This window comes from Taudactylus pleione, unplaced genomic scaffold (assembly GCF_031769625.1).
Source record: "Taudactylus pleione unplaced genomic scaffold, aTauple2 ptg001274l, whole genome shotgun sequence".
In the NCBI taxonomy this organism is placed as follows: domain Eukaryota; kingdom Metazoa; phylum Chordata; class Amphibia; order Anura; family Myobatrachidae; genus Taudactylus; species Taudactylus pleione.
The window spans coordinates 34,546-59,288 of record NW_028285674.1 but is presented as its reverse complement, the minus strand read 5'-3'; the positions used below and the strand labels follow the sequence as shown (position 1 = coordinate 59,288).

The window sequence follows — 24,743 nt, the reverse complement described above, 5'->3', positions numbered from 1 at the left end:
TGCGATGGCAAATAATCACTCTATTGCGCTTGCAATCACCTTTGCGTCTGTTTCTGAATCAGGCCCTCAGTCTCACACAGATATACAAGTGTCACATAGAAAATTAATCAGCACAGTCTCCTGGTGCATCCTAGTCACATCGCATTGTAACTAAGGCGCACTTCCAGCAAAAAAAGACGCCCGGTGCAAGCAGAGGCACACGGTACCTGGTGGCTCACTCGCGCTAGGCATCTTGTGCTGTGTGGCTTATTGAGGCTAGATGCATGAGGACACATCTGTATGACTGAATGGGTAATACTGGCTGGCAAATGTATAGCAATGAGGTGTCAGTATGTTGGACAAGCATTTCATGGATGTGTACGGGTGTATGTGTTGAGCATATACAGAGATCTGTCCGACTTCAGAAGGATCTTCTGCATAAAGGATGGTACAAATGCAGATAATAGTGTTGATGGTTATTCTTACAAGCAGAGGGCTGGGGGTGGTTCAGTCACGTAGATGTGGACGAATCAGAATACAAGCAGATGTTTAGATGGAGTTTCGATCACTGGAAGTGACTGGAATTGTGACCGTTTTACAAGCCACTTAGAATCAGGCCTGATGAGGATAGAAGAAGGATATGAAAATTTAGAGCTAGATGTACAGTAATCTACAGGCCACAACATTCTGCTTTGTTTTACTGCACAAGCATGTGCAAATTATTTACATTAAGAGGTGTGCATGTATCTATAGCTCATCATCTATAGATACAGGGATTGATATAACAAGCAGTTAAAACAGTGGACCAGTGGAGAAATTGCTACAGCAACCAATCAGCTCCTACCTATCATGTTATAGAATGTACTTGGTAAATGGTACCTTGAAGCTGATTGGTTGCTATGGACAACTTGTCCACTTTTACACTCTGTTCACTGATTGATACATCAGCCCAACAGTCTATTGAGCATATTATATTACAGACAGCCGAGCAGCAGCAGCAGAAAGCATGTACAGCACAGAGCCAATCATACAGCTCCTGCAGGTTCCATCAGTGCATACTTACCTACTCTCCCAATTCAGGGGGGGGTTGCGATGACACAATTCGCTTCATCATGACTCCGCCCCCTGCTTCACAATGCCGATAATCTCGGCACTGTGTAGCGGATGCAGGGCCAAAATTACGTGATTTTGTGGCCACGCCGCCTGCTCCGTCCCCATTACCAGGTAATATGCCTCGCACACCCCCTATGCAGTGCGACACCCACTGGAGGGGGCTGCCAGAATGTGGGCAAGCATGCATTAGTGTGACGCTGGCATGACCTAAGATCAGGGAGTAAAGAAAGAGCATAGGAGTGAGGGAGGGTTTCTCATTCAATATTTTATGAAATGCAGAACATTTTTCACCCCTTGGAATACAGGCCAAAATGATACAACCAGTAACATAAAACCAGCATGTTTTAATGCATTGTTGTTAAAAGAATATTCCTGGTGGTAGGCAGAGATGGCATTATGAAGTATATTGCTTATAGTTTAAATGCACAATTGGAATTCCCACTTCAAAAGCCAGCATTTATTCCTGTTACAGTATGATCCGCAGCAGCAGATCATCTTGGTGGCAGGTCCCGGCTGTATTAGGCGACTGGGATGCTGCAGTATCCCTTAGATTCCGGCTGTTGCTAGGCAGCTGGGACTCTGTCTGTGTGTGTGCAGCTCACAGCTGCAATTCATTCAGTCTATAGGTGCAGATCCACTAGACGATTAAATTGAGCTATTGAACGATAATGATATCATTATCGTTCAATCGCTCATAAATCGTTTGCAAATCGCTAAGAAAAATTTCTAAAACGACCAGCGATGCGCGCTTCCGCTGGTCGTTTAGACATCTATCATTGGGTAAACATGCTGGACAACCTGACTATAACGTCAGGTTCAGCATGTTTGCAGATGATTGATGAGCCTGCACTGAATGACTGCTCGTTCAGTGCAAGCTCATCACAGACTGACAAACGACTGCACGATTACAATGTCGTAATCAGGCAGTCGTTTTCAAGTCTTCTAGTGGATGTGCACCTTTAGTGTGTGCAGCTCACAGCTGCAATCCATTCACTTGTCAAGTAGGCTTTCTGCAGGGTTTGCCATCATTGGTCCCTGCTTCTCTTAACTGACAGCCAGCCCTACACTTCTGGCAGGTGATAGTTCTTCTTGGAGCCTTGTCATTCGGTCCCTGTTCTTGGCTACCATTTCTGATATCATAGCTGTCTTCCTGAAGACAGCTGGTTGTAAACCAAAAGCGAACATTACTGTCATAAAAGTGAATGGGGGAAGAACTGATTAGCTGAGAGCATGAGAGCGCCACTCTCTGCCAATCAGCACTTCCCTTTTTCATTCTTAAGAGTATGACCAGAAATGACCTCCCATTAACATTCTAGTACTGTACCGAGTGTACAGTACTGTCTGTTTGGGCTTGGGATTAGCATTTTTTGTATTCTAAAGACCAGTGGACTACTACATGTACCAAAGAAGAGCTGATCCAATGGGTTTGCCGAGTATGAATTTTTTTTTCAATACAAGACTTCCATATACGGGCACTGTAATTATTTAAATATTTTCTTTACAGGTAGATTAGACTGCCACCAGGGGTGCGAGGGAATAGCTGGCTTTTTTTCGGGAAGAGAGTCCCCATTTTATTTTGGGGTCCCCACTTTCTGGGGAATTCCAACCTTGGGCTATCAAGTTTGGGGTTGGTCTATGTTATGACAGGTGGACTCTGTGTGTGTGTGTCTCTCTGTTACAGCGTAAGCCCCGTATTTTTCCATAACAACCCATGTTTCTTTTGGGGGGGGCACAATCTTTAAAAAAACAAAACAAATTTCTTTACATTTTACAACTAAAGAACTGCTCAGATCAGGGCCGGCCCACCCGTTACGTGAACTACGCAGATGCGTAGACCGCCAGCCAACAGAGGGTGCTGTGGGTGGCGGTCCCCAGCGCCACAGTCCTTCCCGCACCCTAGCGCCGCCACCGCCACACTCCTCCTCCTCTGCCCACCCCTCCGTCGCTGCCACCGCTACATATCACCACCAGCGACAGCTGGAGCTCACTCCTGAGCTCCGGCTTCCGGCTTTTCCCCACAGGCACTATAGCAGAGACGTCATGACGTCTCTCCCATAGTTCGGATGAGTGGCGAACGCCGGAGCTCATACCTGAGCTCCAGTGTCCGGCTCTCCCTGCGGGCACTATTGGAGATCATGACATCTCTCCCATAGTTCCGAGGAACGGCGGATGGCAGCAGACGCAGGATCGAAGCTAAAGGTAAGTATTGTGTTTTTTTCTTTTTGTGTGTGGGCGTGGCACACTAACGGGGAATTACTACTGGGGACACACTAACGGGCATTACTACTTTGGGCACACTAACAGGGAGCATTACTACTGGGGGCACACTAACAGGGGCATTACTACTGGGGGCACACTAACAGGGCATTACTACTGGGGGCACTATATAAAGGGCAATACTGGGGGTACTGCATGGGGGGGAACTACAACTGGGGTCACTATTTAAAGGGTACTGCATAAGGGGTACCACTATTGGGGGCACTGCATAGGGGAACTATACTGGAGGCACTGCATAGGAGGGATCACTACTGGGGGCACTACTGGGGCACTGCATAAGGGGGATCACTCCTGGGGCACAAGGGGTACTGCAGAGGGGGAACAACTAATGGGGGCACTGTATAAGGGGCACTGCATAGGGGGGATCACTACTGGGGGCCTGCATAAGGGCGACCGCTACTGGGGGCAATGTATAAGGGACACTACTTGGGACCTGCATAAGAGGACCACTACTGGGGGACATTTCATACTGGGGGTACTGTATAAGCGGCACTACTGGGGGACTGCATTAAAGTGCATATGGAATGGAAAGCACTGTTCCCAGAGTGACAAGAAAGGGGTGTGTGTCATGGTTATGGCTTTTTCCATGAGACCACGGCCCCTTAATTTGTTTGGGCACGCGCAACAATATGCCTGAGGGTGCCAAAAGATATACTCGCTTACCAAAAAATTTGGGCTAGGGCCGGCCCTGGCTCAGAACATACTGATTTGTGCAGTGCTTTTCCCCAACTCACCTGCCCCAGGTAGGTCTATTATTTGGTCGGGATGGCCATCTGTTTTTGGTCATTTTACAAACGGCCATTAGTAAATCTCCACTTTGTGTAGTCAGCTATGTAAAAATATTGATTGTTGGTCCAATATTCCAAAATGTTCTAAAGTTGGGTTTTTGGTTAGTTTTCTGTCAGTTTTGCCTTTTGTATTTGTTGCATCTGTCTACTCTCCATTTTCCCTACGAGCACCTTACATGTGTTAAGATTAATTGGATTATCTATGCCTTTGCTTTTTGTTTCCACTGTGTATTCTGCCACTTCTAGTTGTTATACAGTATATGTTATTTCTCACCTTGTACACCCGTCTCTCACCATCCATGTGATGTTACTGTACTGTTTTGACCTTTATTTGCACTTACACTATTGTTACCTGTGGTGTATTGCACTTACGTTTTGTAACTCTATTATGTTTTTATGTTTACCCATTGTAGAATGTAGAATGTACCCTTTTAGAATATAAGCTCTTACAAGCAGGGCTCTCTACCCTCTTGTGCTTCTCTTTACTTTAGTTTCATCTACTTCTTACTCACCACTAGGGCACCTAACACTCGGTTGCTTATGCTCTGTTGCTTATCTGGGTGTTATGGTCGCTAATGTAGCAATATATATTATCCATGTCCTGGTCCTGTATTGTATTGTTCTGTAAGTCGCTTGTCTACAACTTGTTTATATACTTTGTAAGGTGCTGTGGAAACATTTGTGGTGCCATATAAATAAATGATAATAATAATAATAATAATAATAATAATAATAATAATAATAATAATTGTACTGCACTGTAACACTCTGAGGCACTTTATACATAATAATTACTTTAGATCACAATTCTAAAAATCTCTGTGCAACACAAAACTACATTTCTTGAGTACAAAAGACATAACTATCTAGTTTTTTTATTTAGAGAGAAAGGTATGTTTAACATTTTAAAAATATTTACCTGTGATCTCCTCCCAGGGTTATACAAGTGTGACCAGCTCCAACCACTCTGTTAACTTCCTCAGCCAACACTTGACAAGCGAGCCCAACTGTTCGAGGATATTTAACTGTATTATTGTACAATTTGTCATTAGGGACTTGAGCAAAATTCAGATCTCCAACATCATATATGTTACACCCTGTAAAACAAAATCATTTGAAACCATTAACAATTTAAACAAAATGCATTTCAGAAGTCTCTTGAGTTCCAGTGAAAATTCTGAATCTGAACCTGGACTCCCTATTGCAACCATAGCCATCCTGAATAGCATCAGTCTCAAGTTTAAAAAACAACTTGGGTCTGCATTGCACTGTATTTACAGTTGGATGCAATTGCACTCTGACAGTAGGTGTAATAATTGTGTTGCATATAAAGCGTACTTACATGTGCTGATAATGGGGGCCAAGTACGGACAGATTCTTATTGGCTATTGCTGTCACAGTGATAGCCGACAGATACAGCCGTGGCTTCAGCTAGCTGTGGTTTCTGTTTAGCACAGCAGCCAATAAGATTCTTATTGGTTGCTGCTAATTGCTGCTGGACAGGCCAACACAATCGATTGATTGAATGTCTGCGGTTGACCAGTCAATTGCGATCGACCCTTTGGCCACCTCTGCCCATAGGGGTATATTTACTAATGGTCGATCAATTTGATTCATAATCGATCAATGTTGATGTTGTGTTTCTGGGACTAACATTTACTAAAACTTAAACAAAAATCAAAAGATGTCTGTTAGTAAATGTGGAATTTAACCCCAAAAACAACATCGATCAAAATTGATTAAAATCGGCCTTTAGTAAATGTACCCCTTAGGCTCTCCTCAGGGATCTGTGAAGTTTGTGAACACAGTTTGTTTTTCCAAATAAAACTGCCCTGATATGCCTGTTTTAAAGGTGATACCTCTAGACTCAGGGCCTGATTCAGAGCCGGACGCTCTGACCAAAGCGCTCGCTCTGAATCAGGGCCCTCCTACCTAATATTGGAGCAGCCTCCTGGCCGCTCGCATAGCTGTGGGTGACCACCCACAGCTTATGCGAGTGGCCAAAAAGATGGTCGCGATGGTCAAGACCATCGCGACCATTGGGCTTGCGACGAGACCCTTGTGGTAGGGTCTCGCAGCCGCAAGCCCGGAGTGCTTTTGGCTCTATCAGAGCCAAAAACACTCCCACTGACATCACTAGTGATGTCAGTGGGGCCGGACCCAGATGGTAGGCGTTCCCATTGGAACGCCTCCGTCTGGGCAGCCACGCCCCCTGCACACCTACCAAAGGGGGCGTGCTGTCACTCACCATCGACAGTACGTCCCCTTTGGTGCGAGACCCCGAGCGACGGCTTCCCCTTCGCTCGCCAGGTCTCACGCATGCACACGACAGAGCAGCCTCCGTCATGCGCATGCGCACTAGGGCACCATCGACCCGCTTGCGAGCATTCAGCGCTCGCGAGCGGGTCAGAATCAGGCCCTCAGAGCGAGGCGCTGCATGCAAGGTACAGAAGATACCTGTGTTTTATCCTGGCTTCCGCAATAGGCATTAAGGGGCATGAAACAGCAATAGCAGGACCACTGTTTGCAAAGGAAGCCCATGGTTTGAGCCTTTTCTTGCCACTGCATGTGGTATATGGCATATTGGCAATTTTACAGTTTTCAGCAGTAAATTTTCTTTTTATTGTTGGAGGTGAATTTTTTTCTAACATTGTAAAATATTGATTTCAGGTGCCCTTTCTTAAACCTTCTTTACCCTTGACCACCTTTAGTAGATGTTAAAGTACTATGACTGGCAGCAGCTGCAGCACTAGTACTGGGTTGTTGCTCCTGCTCTTCTATCGACTGATCCATGATTTTATTTTTGACACCAGAATAGGAGTAAAGCTACTGTTGTTCAACTTAACTGCCACCACACCAAGGGTCTGATTCAGAGTTGGCAATAAAGTAAGAAAGAGCAAGTAACTGCGCATCTTAGTAAATCCATGTTGCACTGCAGGTGGCGCAGATTTAAAATGTACAGAGAGATTTAGATGTGAGAGGGATGTGTCCAAACTGAAATCTAAATTGCAGTGGTAAAATAAAGCTGTCCAGCATTTGTGGGCTATTGCAGTGACAGATTTCCTAGAGAATAAATAGGTGCAGGTTAAATTTAACAAACAAAAAAGCAATCAATAGCACCACACACCGTAACCTGTTTGTTTGCACTGCAGTGTGTGAGTGTGCAGTCAGTGTGTGTGTGTGAGACAAACACTAAAACATACATACACTGACAATGATGCCTACAGCCAGCAACCCTTCCAAGGAACCTACTCCACTTTGTTTTAGTCCTGACTTCTACACAGACTCCTACTTCATTTCTCCTAATGGCGCTTTTCTTGCGCCCTGATGGCATGCTAATGGCATTTTTTAAAACACAGTGCCCCAGGAAGCAGTCCCACACACTCTCCCTCTGTTCTCCTGTGTGAAATGGTGCCTGGTCACAAGGAAAGGACTTTTATATGCAATCCAAAACACACGAGATCCGATGCCGGAAGATAACCCTTTGGCTTGTTTTGGGATCTGAAGTTGACGGGAAGACCTGAGCCAGACTCATGGCCTGATTCAGAGCCGCTCGTAAGCGGCCGCTCGTTCGTTCCGACCGATGTTCGCACAACTGCGCATGCGTACGGATTTTAATAAACATGCGCGAACCAGTCAGTGCGGCCGAAAATCGTGTGCTCGCTAAATACCGAATGCCTGCTATTTTGAGTGACAGGAGGAGGCGTTTGTGGGTGGTAACAGGGGAAGGTGCTTGAAAACAGGGAGTGGAGATCCGAACGCAGGCGTGCCAAACGGTCAAAACAGGCGTTTTAAGGGTGTGCATAATTACTAAAGCAGCGTCATCGACCACGTCACTTGGTTGTTTTATAGTCACAACTGCTCGCATGATTGTGGTAGGAAAAACCAACCACAAGAATAGCGAGCAGTTCATACGCCGTCCGATGTACTCGATTAATTTAATAAATAGCGGACATGACGTATGATGCGAGCGGCCAGGGGGCATTTTTTTCAAAATTACGTTCGCATGTTTTGTTCGTTCGTTCAGACATAGAGGCATGAACAGACCGCAAAGAGCGAACGGTTAATTTAAATAGCCAGCCCCTTTTTCTGGACGAGCGAGCGCAAATAGCGTCCGGCTCTGAATCAGGCCCTCACATCCATTCGTAACCCTTAAGTTTGGGTGTGTCCACTTTCCAGGGGCTGCTCATCTCTAATATATATAGTATGTAAAGGTAATGATAGGTAGCATCACTAAATTGTGACTTCTTGGTAGGGATGGACATCAGAAGCCGGCACCAAATAATTGGCGGGCTTCCGATATCAAATCATTCGATGTGATGGCAACTAGCAGCCATCGCATTGCAACAATTCGATACTATAACCATCGCGATCCTCTTTAGGGCCTTTCCAGGGCGTTTTTTACATTATTGTGTAAAAAACAATTGAAAGAGACCACCAATAAGTTCCCCTGGGTAACTCAGTACAATGTAGCCTCCCCGAGTATTAATAGGGTTTCCAAAAACCGTTGGAATTTAGTATAGACAGATAAATCCTTGGATTATCAGACTATAGTTTGATGTCATGTTATTTAAGGTCTAGCAATCTGCGTGATCTGTTGGTTAAAAAAACTGATGTTTCTGGTTTCGGTAAAAAACCTTCAGCATTTAATTTCCTTGCTAAAAAACCTGGTTGTTACAAATGTTCCTGTGTCACTTGTGGGTATCTACTTTTTTCATCCACACTCAGGTAAAAAAACTATATATTAGACATCATCTGATGTGTGAGACTACGTTTGTTGTATATCAGATTCTATGCCCCTGTGGATATACATATGTTGGAAAAGCATCCAGGAAATTTAAGGAGAGGATGGGTGGGCATCGATCTTCAATACGAGCTGATTTATTGAATGGCAGTAGTGATCAGCCGGTGGTTCGCCACTTTTTGGAGGCTGGTCACAGTTTAACGACCCTCCAGTATAGGATGATCGATCACATTCCCCCACGTAAGAGAAGGGGTGATCGGAACAAACTTCTACTTAAAAGTGAAGCATTCTGGATACATTCCCTTGATGTAATTTATCCTAGAGGGTTAAATGAGGTTCAACCTCTAACATGCTTTTTTAATAGGAGTAATGTATAGATTGTCATAACCCTTGTGGCTTTTATATATACAATATATTTTTATAGATGCATATGATTTACTAGTATTTATATGTGTGCATTTGCACATGCTAAAATATATATAAGATTTTCTGATAAATCTGTTTGGGGTTAATGTTTTGTGCATAGTGTCAGCGATATTTATAATGGTATGTTGTAGTTGCTTTATTTGCTCTGGTTTTATGTAACCATTACATGCATTTCTGTATCAATGTAGTCTATTGTCCTGTTGCTATGGTGATGGGTTCATTGACATGCATCGCGTTGATACGTAATGATGTCATAGTGGTGCGCCTGGGTTTAGGGATATAAGGTAAGATTTTTCTGTGTTTTGTTTTATGTCCTGAAGAAAATGAATATAGATTGAAATGTTGATATACACACTGTGTATGTGCTATTATTTCTTGTACAAGCACTGCGAGTGCCGCACCTTTGAATGTTTTCATGCGTGACCACATTGTGGAGGCACCAGGTCAAGAATTTGATTTGTGTGAGTGCCGGATCTTTTGACTACTAATATATATATATATATATATATATATTTTGTGGGATTGTGGCAGCAGGGAGCCCAGTGAAGCTTAGCGAGCCATTGGGGGCCAGGAGGCCTGTGTCTGGACCTTGCAGAAGGCAAGGGGGGACCACAAACTCTCAGACTGAGTGACATTGAGGCAGCTGGGCTGCAGGCTGAGGAAGCCAGGGCCGACTGTATACCTGGAGGATACAGGGAAGGGACTATGAGGGACTTTGGCCCTCATTCAGAGCCGCTCGTTAGCGGCAGTACGCTCGTTCCGAGCGATGTTCGCACATCTGCGCATGCGTACGGTTTTTAGTACGCATGCGCGAACCAGTCAGTGCGGCCGAAAATCGTTTGTACGCTATATAGCGAGTGCCTGCTATTTTGAGTGACAGAATGAGGCGTATGTGGGTGGTAACAGGGGAAGGTGCTTGAAAACGGGGGAGTGGAATTCGAACGCAGGCGTGCTTAAAGGTCAAAACGGGCGTTTTAAGGGTGTGCATAATTAATCCAGCAGCGTCATTGACCACGTCACTTGGTTTTTTTAAACTCAGAACTGCTTGCAAAATAGCGGTTGAAAAAACCAACGACAAGAATAGCGAGCAGTTCATACGCTGTACGATGTACTCGATAAATCAAATAAATAGCGGACATGACGTATGCTGCGAGCGGCCAGGGGGCGTTTTTATCAAATAAACGAGCGTATGTTTTGCTCGCTCGTTCAGACTTAGAGGTGTGAACAGACTGCAATTTGCGAACGGATCATTTGAACAGCCACCCCTTGTTTTTGAACGAACGACCGCAAATAGCGAACGGCTCTGAATGAGGGCCTTTGTTAGCAGATTAGCTGCACCCACGATAGAGAGGGTTGAAGAAGTGAGTTAGTTGCCCTGATTGGGCTAGTTGTTTGTTATTTTTGTTTCCTGAATTATGCTGACATTAAAGTACCATTTCCATTTATTTTACCTGGAAAAGCTGCATGGGTCCTCATTTGAGCACTAAACACTGCACCACTGACACCCATCTACTGAGCTACATACCCCAAGTCATCACAATTTGGTGGAGAATGCAGGCATAAAGACTCTACGCATAAAGGTCTACGCAAGACAGCTCTGCGAAGGGAAAAAAACGGATTATAGCAAGTAAGTGGACAAAAGGAGGCTCACTGCACCTTCATGATGGAAGGCTCATCAAGATGGTGAGTGAAGAAAGATCTGTTGAAGTATTTCATGGAAACGATGTATGCATGCCTACAACTCATGGTTTAAAGGTGTGTAAATTCATTGAAATGACCAGTTATGCAGTATACTGTGTCTGTGAAGAGAAATGTGCACTTCCTCAGCATTGGAAGGGTTAAAAGAAATTGTGTGGTTTATCCTGGTGAATTGCTCATGCTCATTAAATCAAGGTGTGGTACTGAGGGAGCAGAGGCTCCTATTGAAAAGCTATTGAGACTGTTTTGATACATGCTGGTAATTGTAGTGCCACATGAAGAAAAATGTTTTGCTGTGTTAAAAATACTTGTGAAGACAAAGGGCCAAATGTAATAGGGTGAGAGTTTAGAAAAGTGAGAGTTTCTGACACTTTTTAAACTTTGCCAATGTAATAAAGTCCAAAAACAAAGTAACAGAGTGTAAAAAACTCAAGATTTAAAATCTCATTCAGATGTTTTCCCATTTTGAAGATAAAACTCAAGCAATGTGAGAGTTTACTGCTAAACTCTCACTTTTCTAAACTCTCACCCTATTACATTTGGCCCAAAGTGTGATACAGTGGACAAAAACAAGTTGTTCCTGTGTATTTTTTGTGCCAAGAATCATGGGAAACAAAAAAAAATATTCTACAAAGTTTCATTCTCAATCTAGAGAGATGGAAAACCCGGGCTGGAGTTTACAGTCTGAATTTGAAGAAATTCGGTTACATGGAAGGGATTTAAAGCTGTCTGAAATCTTCTGTGGTGAATCCTTTCAAATTGATGGGGTAAACAATGTTATTACGTTGAAAGAGATATTTACAAAGCAGAATAAAGATGTCAGTGTGTGTGCTCAGTGTATGGTGCAAGGTCCGTCCAGAAAGGACTATATCAGCCTGAAAGAATTTGACAATATGTGTAAAGTTTTGAATGAAGGTAATGCGTATTTTGCTGGGAAGGTTGATGACTTAATGGAACAATTAACTGATGAGAGAAATGTTCATGAACAAACTGAAAAGAAATTACGGAGTGAATTGTCCTCTTTGAAAATGGCATTTGAGCAGCAAGAAATAAAAAAACGTGAACTCCTTAAAGAAACAGACCTCAAATTGGCAGCTATGTCTGAACGCCTAGAGGAAACTGAAATGTTCCAATGTGTTACAAAGTATAAGAATGATGTGCTCCTAGCAAAGAATGACTTATTAGAGCAGGATATTGTGGAATTGCAGCAAAAGTGTGTGGTACTTCAGCAGAAAGTGGAAGAATTGAAAGAAGGTGTCAAGAGACATCAGAGTGATGCAGAGCGTGCACAAGTGAAAGTGGCGGATCTGGCTATGGTGTTAAAAGGAAAAGACTCTTTAATTGTGTCCACACAAGTAAAACTTAAAGATTGTGAATTTGAGAAAAGTTTTCTGGCTGAAGAGTTCTGTGAAGTAAAAGAGAAGTATCTCCAAATTCTGCAGACTCTCGCTCAGTGGGAAAATGACAGTGAAGGAAAAGTGGATGAGAGTCCTTGCAGTGACTTCCAGCTTACACTGATAGCTGAGGGTGTGAAGTCCTCCCAAAGAGACACGGGCCCAGATGGCAAAACCATGTCTGAAGTTGATGATAAAGAACTGACGTATACAGATGGTGATCGCATGACCTGTCAAGCAAAGGTATAGGATGTACAGAAGTCTATGGAGATAGTGATGGCTTCACAGGATGAGACTCTCTTGTTGCCGAGTGTTCAGTGTGGTGAGAAGGTGACTCAATCACACAGTTTTGCAGGGCAAAGCAGAACCTTGGAGAAAGTTAATTCTGGGAGTCTCTTAAAGAATCATACTCATGTATGTGAAACAATGCCTTCATGCAAACAGGATGTAATTTGCAGTGCTGCTGGATTTGGAGGAAGGGGAATGGTCTCACATGATAAAGCTTGAAGCAAGTAGTCCAGCTAAAGTGAATTGGAATATAAAGACCTCTGCAGAGAATGAACTTCAACCTGTGCTGGTGGAACATGTTGAAATTGTTCATTACACTTTCAAGGCTCAAAAATTGGGAGCACAAGAAAATCCAAGAGGTCTATGCCTTAATGAAGTGGCAGATAGCCATCAAAGCTGTGAGATAAATTATGTGGATCAATAGTGAAAATATTCAAGTATATTTCGTGGACACGGGAGTCTGGAATCTGAGGGTGACTGTGCAAGTACGTTGTCGGTTGACATAAAGCCAAGGTCCAGAAGTTGTGATGCTGGTGACTCTCAGTATAATGTTAGCTCCTCTTCTTTCAAGGGGCCATCAGTGAAATATGCCAGTAGCCAATACATGGCTTTAAGGCTGAAGGTTAAAGATGTGCCTTTAATAGGTTTAAGTGGCAAGAGTAAAGATAAAGCATGTCGCTTTGGAAAAAGTTACTTCAAGTTCTTAATGCCTGTTGCAGTACCCAAGAGTGAGCCTCAAGTACTGCATAAAGAAAGCAACTACCACCATTGGTACCATAAAGTTAGGAAAAAGGTAAGGAGAAAAATTACCTCTGGAACTTGGAGGATGCGACCCCCAGAAATGACCGGAGTCGGGATGATCTTGGATTCGGTGGATGGTTCTGAGAATAATGAAGAGGGACTTCATCATGAGAATGCCTCATCCCATGTCACTGAGCCCTGGGGTTTCAAGCTGGGGAGGGGGATATGTGGCAGTATCACCAGAGATGGCACTGGGGAGCAGCAGATTCTGTGTGGGGCAGGAGAGATCTGCCCACACAGAGAAGAGAAGGATTCTGGGAAGTTGTGTAAGGGCTGCCTTGTGGATAGAGCGCAGGTGTGGGCTGATGAGAAGGCAGACCAGTCAGGCTGCTGTGGGAAACAATCCATGTGGGATTGTGGCAGCAGAGAGCCCAGCGAGCCATTGGGGACCAGGAGGCCTGTGTCTGGACCTTGCAGGAGGCATGGGGGGACCACGAACAGGTCCGCCAAGAGCCAAGGCGGGCCCCGGTAATAGGGTGCGTGACCTAACCTCAGGAGGCGTGGCCACGCCCCCTTGCCGGAAAAAATAATAAAAAAAAAGATTTGCAGCACATGCCGGGGAGGGGGGCGCTCTGAGCCCCCTCAGCCCGGCGCAAAGCCAGGGGGGGTGTGATCAGTGTGATCGCTCCCCCGCACAGGCATAGGAGACTGCTGTGGCTGCTGCACAGCAACCATGAGCAGTCTCCAACTGCAGCTCAGCACATGCTGTGTGCTGGGCTGCTGTGAGGGAGGGGGGGCGGCGTCGGACCCGGGCCCCCACGGGCCCCTCAGGAAGCCCGGGCCCGGGTAATCTGTACCCGCTCCCCCCCCCTCTCGGCGCCCCTGACCACGAACTCTCATTCGAAGAAAAATGTGTTGCTGTGTTAAAAATACTTGTGAAGACAAAGTGTGATACAGTGAAAACAATAACAAGTTGTTCCTGTGTATTTTTTGTGCCAAGAATCATGGGAAACAAAAAGAAATATTCTCCAAAGTTTCATTCTCAATCTAGAGAGATGGAAAACCCGGGCTGGAGTTTACAGTCTGAATTTGAAGAAATTCGGTTACATGGAAGGGATTTAAAGCTGTCTGAAATCCTCTGTGGTGAATCCTTTCAAATTGATGGGGTAAACAATGTTATTATGTTGAAAGAGACATTTACACAGCAGAATAAAGATGTCCGTGTGTGTGGTCAGTGTATGGTGCAAGGTCCGTCCAGAAAGGACTATATCAGGACATATATATATATATATATATATATATATATGTCTAGGCACCTGGCGCTTCCTGATACTTTAAGAAAGTCAAAAGTATTCATATGTGTCCATTTGTAAAGAGTTCATAAAAAACAACACACTTCTCCGTGTATAAGAGATGGCAGCTTTTTCCTCAGGTTGCTGGTTTGAGCAAGACAGCTAAATGGATCAGGAGGATGGGAGAGAGGAAACGGCGCCTGATTGTGTAATATATTAAGTGAAAATATAAAAGACATACAACAGGTAGCTCTTATATGCGTACCAAATAATCTCTTGAAGATAATCAGTGGGTATGTTCCAATTTAGGTGTTCCAGTGTTTCAAAAAAGTGCACCCAAGCAAAATGTATGTATCAAAATCCAGCATTGTAGCTATTCAATTTATAACCAATTAGTAACTTACCCTCTTCTTAGAGGATATTAATGTAATTCAAATCACTAAAGAATCATTTATAATTCAAAATAGAAAATGCATTTATTGGAATACAGGGGACATGGGGGTATAATCAGTAAAAAGTCTAAACACATGGGGAGAATATATAAAAAAAGGGGAAAAGATCAATAAAAAAATATGGAGAGGAATATATTAGATGGAATAAATATTAGCTAAAAAAATTCATAAGACTTAGTCTTTGCAGTAGCTCTTTTTTACCAAGCTAAGTATAGCAGTCCGTTTTTAGTCCATATATTGGTGGGTGGAGGAGGTACCAATGCGTTTCATCTATCTCAGACTTCTTCAAGGAGAGCAGGAGCTGTGAGACAAGACTGTTACATAGCCCTTATTTATATGGATATAAATCATACTTAATTAATTGAATAATTCCGCGTCACATGACCCGTGACTGGAAGTGATTGTCCGGAGGTTCCTGTTTGCATGTAGTCCAATATAGTGTCTCAGCAAAGATGGCTGAATACATAGAGTGCAGACATCTTTCGGCTCTTGCTGATGTTTACCTGTTATCAGCCTGGATGAAGGTCCCGCTGTGACACGCACGTGAGACGCGTTTCCGGAAATTACATCATCGTCAGCTTTGTTATGCCGGAAGTCACGTGAATGGTGAACCGCACGTGGACCGCAGGCTCTAGATGTACACTTCCTGGTTAGCGATGTAGCTTTATAGGGAGGGTTGCCATGGATGCTTGTCACGGAGATGGGCAGCTCTTAATGAAGGATGCAGTATTTCAACTGTCTGTGTTTAAAGTATTAATTCGGGTCAATGGTTTTTAGATTAACTTTACTCAGTTCCATGAGATATTATTAGTACATAATGAAATAAGCAAACTAAAATAAACATAATTAGTTACAGAAATAAATATAAAGAAAAACACCTTTTACACATAAGTATTCGCATATAAGATAACACAAACACATATTGGCTTATGAAAAAAGTAAATAGGAATAATTCTTTATTGGATCCATTTACTATGTTAACAGACGATGTCCCTATACACTAGAAGTATTTTATGTATATTTTATGGGGAATTGTTTTAAAAATACCTTTATATTCATTGGTATTGAATATTTAATCAGATACCAGTTAGAATATATAGATATAAGTATATATAGAAAACAAATATATAAACCCTCAAACCACATTCAGCAAGTAACAGGAAATTCACAGTCGACAGATACCCATAAAGTTCATCATTTTTTACAAGTATATCACACTTCTTCAATTTTCCTCCATTTTTTGGGATAGACTATTTGTATGAGATTGCTCCTAAAAGAGGTCTTTCTTTGCACATGAGATTATTCTTTGATAGATCTACTGCTCCTTGTATTCTTGGGTGGTCTTCCATCCCAGTAGTAGCCAGGCCCAACACTGTATAGCTTCCAAGATCAGATGAAATTGAGCACTTCCAGGGTGGTATGGCCATAGATATTTTAATGCTGTATCTCGCATCTGGGGGTACTCTGACTCTTTTTAAAAATGGAGCAATCTCATAGCTTTCATTCAGGCCATGTGGAGACAGTGTGTTAAGCTCGTAAATCCAGTACATTTCCCTTTGGGATAGTTTTCTAGCCCAGGGACCTGGGGTAACATGTTCAATAGCTCTAAAAGTCATGTTGTCTACTGAGGAATTACGACTTGTTAGGAAGTGTCTGGAAACTGAATGAGAAGTTAGCTTATTCTTAATATATCTAATGTGTTCCTGTATTTGAAGTTTCAGTGGACGTTTGGTTTTCCAGTGGGTATAGATTCCTTGACTGCTCACTGCTCTGAATATGTAGATATCTTCTTAAAAAATAAGGTACAACAACTTCCATCCTATCTAAAGGCTACATCTAGTGTATTGAATCTTGTGAAAAGCATCCAGTGGAGAGAATCCTTTTTGTGGGCAACTGTCGATGTTACTTCCCTATATACCTCAATAGAACACAAGAAAAGGTATATTAGCCTGTTGAGAAATACTAGAAAAAGACCCAGAACTAGCAACACCACATGTGAATTTTATTTGTGATCTTATTCGATTTATACTAACATATAATTATTTAACATTTTCAGACAAATTTTATTTACAAACATGTGGGACAGCTATGGATACAATATTTGCACCCAGCTATGCAAATATACTTATGGGTAACTGGGAAGATTAATAATATATATATATATATATATATATATATATAACAGTAACCCCTTGAAGAGTAACATATATTTTTATAAATGATATATAGATGACATTTTACTAATCTGGGATGGAACAGTGGAAGATTTTAATAAATTTACTGATTTTATTAATATTACCAATTTTAATTTGAAATTTACTTCCAATGTGAACAGTCATCACATAGAATTTTTAGACCTGGTGTTAATTAATGATGGTGATACAGTGACAACTAAGAACTACATCAAACCCGTCGATACTAACAGCTATCTACATTATAAAAGCGGGCATGTAAGAAGGTGGAAAAACAACATCCAATTTTCACGGTTCTATAGAATCAAACGCAACTGTAGCACAGACCTACTCTGCAAAGAGCAAATAGGAATATATGCGGATAGATTTAGAGATCGTGAATACCCCGAAAATATTATTATCAATTCTGTTACTAAATGTGAAAATTTGAAAATAGAAGATATATTGGAGAACAACAACTGAAAGAGACAAAGAGATACACAGAATAACCAAGTAGCTTTCATTACACACTACAACTGTGAGGAAAACAGGATTAGGAACACGATTAAGAAACACTGGAATATACTGAAAATGGATCCACTACTAGATGAAATATTACCAGATCAACCTCAAAGCATTTTAAAAAAAATCTAGAAATCTTAAAGAAATCCTTGCACCCAGTTTATTACCAGAAAAACAACCAGTTAAATCCTTAGCAACTAGATGTGTGGGTGCCTTTAAATGTGGCCACTGTGTTGTATGCAAATATCTTCACCCCAATAGGAAATAATTTTTTAATTACAATAATTCAAAGGAATATCATATGAAACAATTTGTAAATTGTAATACTACCTCTGTGATCTATGTTATAGAATGTCCTTGCGGACTCAAATATGCAGGGAAAACCAAACGTCCACTGAAATTTCGAATACAGGAACACATTAGATATATTAAGAATAAGCTAACTACTCATTCAGTTTCCAGACACTTCCTAACAAGTCATAATTCCTCAGTAGACAACATGTTTTTAGAGCTATTGAACATGTTACCCCAGGTCCCCGGGGGAGGTGATCTAGCTAGAAAACTATCCCAAAGGGAAATGTACTGGATTTACAAGCTTAACACACTGTCTCCACATGGCCTGAATGAAAGCTATGAGATTGCTCCATTTTTATAAAGAGTCAGAGTACCCCCAGATGCGAGATATACCATCTGTCACGGCTGCTGACACTTGAGACTCCTGGGAGGAGGCAGGCCTACTAGGCACAATAAACTGGGGTGGCTTTAGGAATGACCTTTTCATGAAATCTCGATAACACGGAATAAAAGTAAATAGAATTTATTCACAGGAGAAATATAATAGCAACGTCTCACATAAAGTCTCAACGACACTGAGGTTCACATAAGCAATAACGAGTATAGGAGAAAACCCCCCATATAGTCTTTAACACAGAAAAGTTAATATGATAGGGAACCTCAAGTCCAGTATGAGGCTAACACCTCAGGATGGTATAGAGGAGCTTCACCTGGGTGGAACCCTGTAGTGATGGAGATCCAGAGCAGAGTGAGCCCTGTGATGCGGTGAAAGACAGAGCATGTTTGAGCCTTGTGATGCGGTGAAGTCGGAGCAGGGTTAAGCCCTGTGATGCGGTGAGGTTGAAGCAGGGTTGAGCCCTGTGAAGCGGTGTAGTTCCGTAATAGGGTTGGGCCCTGTGGTGTAACTAGAATCTGGAGCGGGGTTGAGCCCTGTGATGCCATGAAGGTTGAAGCAGGGTTGAGCCCTGTGAAGCGGTGTGGTTCCGGAACAGGGTTGAGCCCTGCGGTGTGACTAGAATCCGGAATGGGGTTGAACCCCACGATGCAGCGATGATAACTGTAACGGTGCAGTTGACAACTGTAATGAAGATGGGTTTGATGTTCACAGGAGTGAGAGGCAACAGGCAAAGTAAATAGTTCAGCAAAAGGTGGAACCACAGCAGTGGAGCAGAAAGAAATACTTAGTCAATGGTTATGCTGAGCTCTGTAGTGCGTCTGGTAACTGGCATCAGAAGTTTAGCTGGAACATGAGCGGAGATATAGCAAAGTCCACAGCAACCCACAGGCACAGCAGGGATCTGGCAGGAGTCCAAGAAAGACCTGAAAGTAACATTGCACAGACACTGAGAGACACAGTTAGTAACAGGCTTTATACTAGAGGTCTGTGGTCTATAGGAAGTTCAGAATGTGACCCAAATGGAATCAGGTTTGAAATAATGAGCAATCTAGGAATCCCACAACCTGACAACACCTTGGAAACAGATGATCACTTTAATGCTCTATTCCCTGTATGTGAAGAATGCCAGCAAGCAGGAGAGCTCCTCCAACGACCTCAAAGGAACTTTGGAAAAAGTAATCTATCCTTATGTACTGAAATATTTGCAGTCCAGACAGTACCCCCCCCCTTTTTTTGGTGGTCTCCGACCACCCACCAGGTTTTAAAGGGAATTTAGCATGAAAATTACATATCAATTTAGGAGCATGGACATCAGAGTCTTTAATCCAAGATCTCTCCTCCAGGCCATAACCCTTACAGTCTACAAGGTATTGTAATTGATTTTGATGCTTACGTGAATCCAGAATCTTATTGATCTCAAACTCCACACCTCGAGTAGTTGTTATGGGAGGTACTTTAGGCAAGCTATAATGAAATCGATTAAGAATCAATAGTCTAAGCAAGGAGACATGAAAGGAGTTAGGTACACGCATAGTTGGAGGTAACTGTAACTTACATGTCACTGGGTTGATCATTTTTAATAATACGAAAAGGACCAATATACTGGGGAGCAAACTTCATAGTAGGTACTTTAAGTCAAAGATTTCTAGTAGACAACCAAACACGATCCCCAACAGAATATTTAGGAACAGCCGAATGTTTTCTATCAGCAAAGACTTTATAATTATGAGAGGCTTTCTTAAGAAACTTATGTACTTGTCTCCAAATTCCATAAAAATGTTGGAGGGTAGCTTTGGCTGCTGGAATGTCCACTGTAGGAATTGATTGAAGCTCAGGTACTCGAAGGATGCCGACCAGAATTGGTGAAAAAAGCACCTACACCTGTAGCAGACGAATAATGAAAGTTATAAGCAAACAGCCCAAGGCAAGAAATCCATTCAATAATCTTGAGAAGAAGAAATATACTTTCTCAAGAAGGTCTCCAACTCCTGGTTCACTCTTTCGTTTTGTCCATTTGATGAGGGTGATATGCAGAAGAAAACTGTAATTTAATTTGCAATGATGAACATAAAGCCCTCCAAAACTGAGCAAAAAACTGGACACCCCGATCAGACACTATCTCAGAAGGAAGTCCATGAAGATTAAATATCTCTTTGATAAATATTTGTGCTAATTTGGGGCTGATGGAATTCGAGCCAAAGGACAAAAATGAGCCATCTTGGTAAAACGATCCACCACTACCCAAATAACTGTACACCTCCTAGACTCAGGAAGATCTGTAATAAAATCCATGGAAAGATGGGTCCATGGTTGGGTGGGAATGGGTAGTGGATGGAGAGGACCAACTGGAGACTGCCGGGAGGACTTATGATGTACACACATAGAACAAGAATGTATAAACTCTTGGACATCTTTTTTCATGGAAGACCACCAATAGGAACGTTGCAAAAATGAGTACATTTTATGAACCCCTGGATGTCCAGAGAAATGAGAATTATGAGCCCAGGAAAGAAGTTTACCTCGTAACTCTGATGCCACAAATATCTTCCCAGGAGGAGGATCAGGAGAGATGGAAATTGAAGAATAAACCAGAGGGTTTATTATAGGGTACCTTTGATCCTCATTTTGTTCTCTCTCTTCCAACATTGAGCGTGAAAGTGCATCTGCCTTTTTATTCAATGAACCTGGATGGTACCTGAGGACAAAATCAAAATGAGAGAAAAAAAAAGAGTGCCCAACGAGCTTGTCGTGGGTCCAGACAATGGGCAGTTTTCAAATACTATTTTTACAGACCATAAAAATTTGTTGTAACAGGGTGCTTTGCGCATTCTAATAAATATCTCCATTCCTCCAAAGCTAATTTAATAGCTAACAACTCTTGGTCCCCGATGGAGTAATTACTCTCAGCACTAGAAAACTTTTGTGAAAATAATCCACAAGACACTGTTCTGCCATCTGCAGCCACTTGAGACAAAATAGCCCCAACTCCATAAGTGGAGGCATCCACTTCTAGCATAAATGGCTTCTCAACATCAGGTTGAACTAGAATGGGGGCCGCAGAAAGTGCATCTTTGAGAGTCTGAAAGGCATCCAATGCCTCTGGGGACCACACTTTGGGATTAGCCCCTTTTTTTGTCATAGCGGTTATTGGAGCTACAATAGTTGAAAACGCTTTGATAAACTTTCTGTAATAATTGGCAAAGCCTAAAAATCTCTGAATAGACTTTAATGAAGTGAGCAAAACCCAATCTTGAATAGCCTTTAACTTCTCAGGGTCCATCTGAAGTTCGGAGCCGGAAATGATATACCCCAAAAAGGGTATCACTGGGACTTCAAAAACACACTTGGAGATCTTACCATAAAGCTTATTAGCTCGAAGACGACTTAATACCTCTTTAACATGGGTACGATGATCAGAATGATTCCTGGTAAAAAATCATAATATCATCAAGATAAACAATAACAAACTGATAAAGTATATCTTGGAAAATTTCATTCACAAACTCCTGGAACACCGCAGGAGCATTGCATAAACCAAAAGGTATGACAAGGTTCTCATGATGGCCATCTCGCATATTAAAAAGCAGTTTTCCACTCATCACCCTCTTTAACTCTGATCAAGTTGTAAGCTCCCTTTAGATCAAGTTTAGTAAACAGTCGAGACCCCTTAACTCTGTCAAACAATTCTGTAATGAGAGGCAAAGGATATTTATTTTTTACCATGATCTCATTTAGACCTCTAAATTCAATACATGGACGAAGACCACCATCTTTTTCTTTACAAAAAAGAAGCCTGCTCCAGCGGGAGATGAAGGCCTGATAAACCCCTTTTGTAGGTTATCTTGCACATATTCTGACATGGCTTGAGTCTCAGGAACAGAGAGAGGGTATACTCGACCTTTGGGTGGCATTTTACCAGGAATAAGTTCAATAGGACAATCCCAGGGACGATGCAGTGGAAGTTTGTGTGCCGCCTGCTCAGAAAAGACATCAGCAAATTCATGATAAGGCTGTGGGAGAGAAGGTGGAACATCTACTTTCACTTCAGCCAATCGTACCACAGGATTCAAACAATTTAATTTGCATTTAGGACTCCAAGAAAGAATTTGAGAACAAGTCCAATCAATACAAGGGTTATGAAGAGTTAACCATGGTAAACCAAGAACTACATAGAAATGGGTAATACCAAAAATTCTAAACTTTCTTCATGCAAAGCTCCTACCCTCAACTTCATAGACTTTGATGTGTATCATATCCATTAGAAATTCTAGTCCCATTAACTGCAGAAAGGGAAAAATAATGGGTTAATTTGACAACAGGAATTTTTACTTTCTGAACCAAAGACAATGAAATAAAATTGCCAGTTGCTCCAGAAATCTAGCAATGCAGAAAACTCTTGACACGAAGAACCAAAATCAGGAATGCTCACAGAAATTAAACAATCCTTTTTGGGGGAAACTTTACAAAGTACCCCTAGTTTGACTTCCCCTCCATCAACTAGGGATGATAGTTTCCCAGCCTTATTGGACATTTAGCCAAGAAATGTTCTGAGGATGCACAATACAAGCACAAATTAGAACGCCTCCTACGTTGCTTCTCAACTTCAGACAATTTAGCTTTTTTTAATTTGCATAGGCTCATCAGATGTACTATGAAAAGTGCGAGACTGGGGAAGAGAACTTTTAGAAGACTCAGAGTGACTCCTCTGAACCACTCGTTCTCGCATAGGCAGATCAATTTTTATAGTCAATGATATTAACTCATCCAAATTCTCAGGAACATCCCGAGTCACTAACTCATCTTTAAGTCTCTCAGAGAGACCATTCCAGTATCCTGCTCTTAATGCCTCATTATTCCATTTAAGTTCTGCAGCTATAATTTGAAAACGAACCACATACTGACCAACTGGAGCTGTTCCTTGCTTTACTCACAAAATATGCACAGACACGGCCACTGATCTTCCAGGTTCGTCAGATATCCTTTTGAAAGTAGAAACAAAAGCTTGGTAATTATACATTAAGGCATCATTTCTCTCCCATAAAGGAGAGGCCCACTCAGGAGCAGCACCAGACAATAATGACATATGTTAAGCCACTTTAACACGAGAGGTGGTAAAATTTTGAGGTAACAATTCAAAATGAATCTCACATTGGTTGAGAAATACTCTACATGTTTTTGGATTACCATCATAAGAGGTAGGAGTTGGTAAACATAAATGAGAAGCAGAAACCCCTGATGTACTTGCAACAGGAATCTTAAGTTTATCAAGATGTGTAGAAAGATCCTGTAGACATTGCAAAACTTGAACTGGAGTGTTTTCCTGTACTTCCAAATGAGCGGTCAAACCCTGAAGCACCTGTACCAGATCCGGATTCATTTTTAGGTCTGTGCAAACTGTCATGGCTGCTGACACTTGAGACTCCTGGGAGGAGGCAGGCCTACTAGGCACAATAAACTGGGGTGGCTTTAGGAATTACCTTTTCATGAAATCTCAATAGCATGGAATATAAGTAAATAGAATTTATTCACAGGAGAAATATATTAGCAACATCTCACATAAAGTCTCAACAACACTGAGGTTCACATAAGCAATAACGAGTATAGGAGAAAACCCCCATATAGTCTTTAACACAGAAAAGTTAATATGGTAGGGAACCCCAAGTCCAGTATGAGGCTAACACCTCAGGATGGTATAGAGGAGCTTCACCTGGGTGGAACCCTGTAGTGATGGAGATCCGGAGCAGAGTGAGCCCTGTGATGCGGTGAAAGACAGAGCAGGGTTGAGCCCTGTAATGCGGTGAAGTCAGAGCAGGGTTGAGCCCTGTGATGCGATGAGGTTGAAGCAGGGTTGAGCCCTGTGAAGCGGTAAAGTTCCCGAATAGGGTTGAGCCCTGTGGTGTAACTAGAATCCGGAGCAGGGTTGAGCCCCGCAATGCAATGAAGGTTGAAGCAGGGTTCAGCCATGTGAAGCGGTGTGGTTCTGGAACAGGGTTGAGCCCTGCGGTGTGACTAGAATCCGGAATGAGGTTGAACCCCGCAATGCGGTGATGATAACTGTAATTGTGCAGTTGACAACTGTAATGAAGATGGGTTTGATGTCCACAGGAGTGAGAGGCAACAGGTAAAGTAAATAGTTCAGCAAAAGGTGAAACCACAGCAGTGGAGCA

At 42.3% G+C, this 24,743-nt stretch overlaps 1 protein-coding gene across 1 annotated transcript in view; it reads right to left on the bottom strand.

The window, feature by feature from the left end:
- Positions 1-24,743, bottom strand: part of LOC148443414 (arginase, non-hepatic 1-like) — a gene marked incomplete at its 5' end in the record, with an annotated part of 92,691 nt that overhangs the window by 37,420 nt on the left and 30,528 nt on the right. The window contains one exon of the mRNA XM_088462850.1: positions 5,077-5,254. Within this exon, the coding sequence (XP_088318976.1) occupies positions 5,077-5,254 (178 nt within the window). The remainder of the gene's footprint in view (positions 1-5,076; positions 5,255-24,743) is intronic.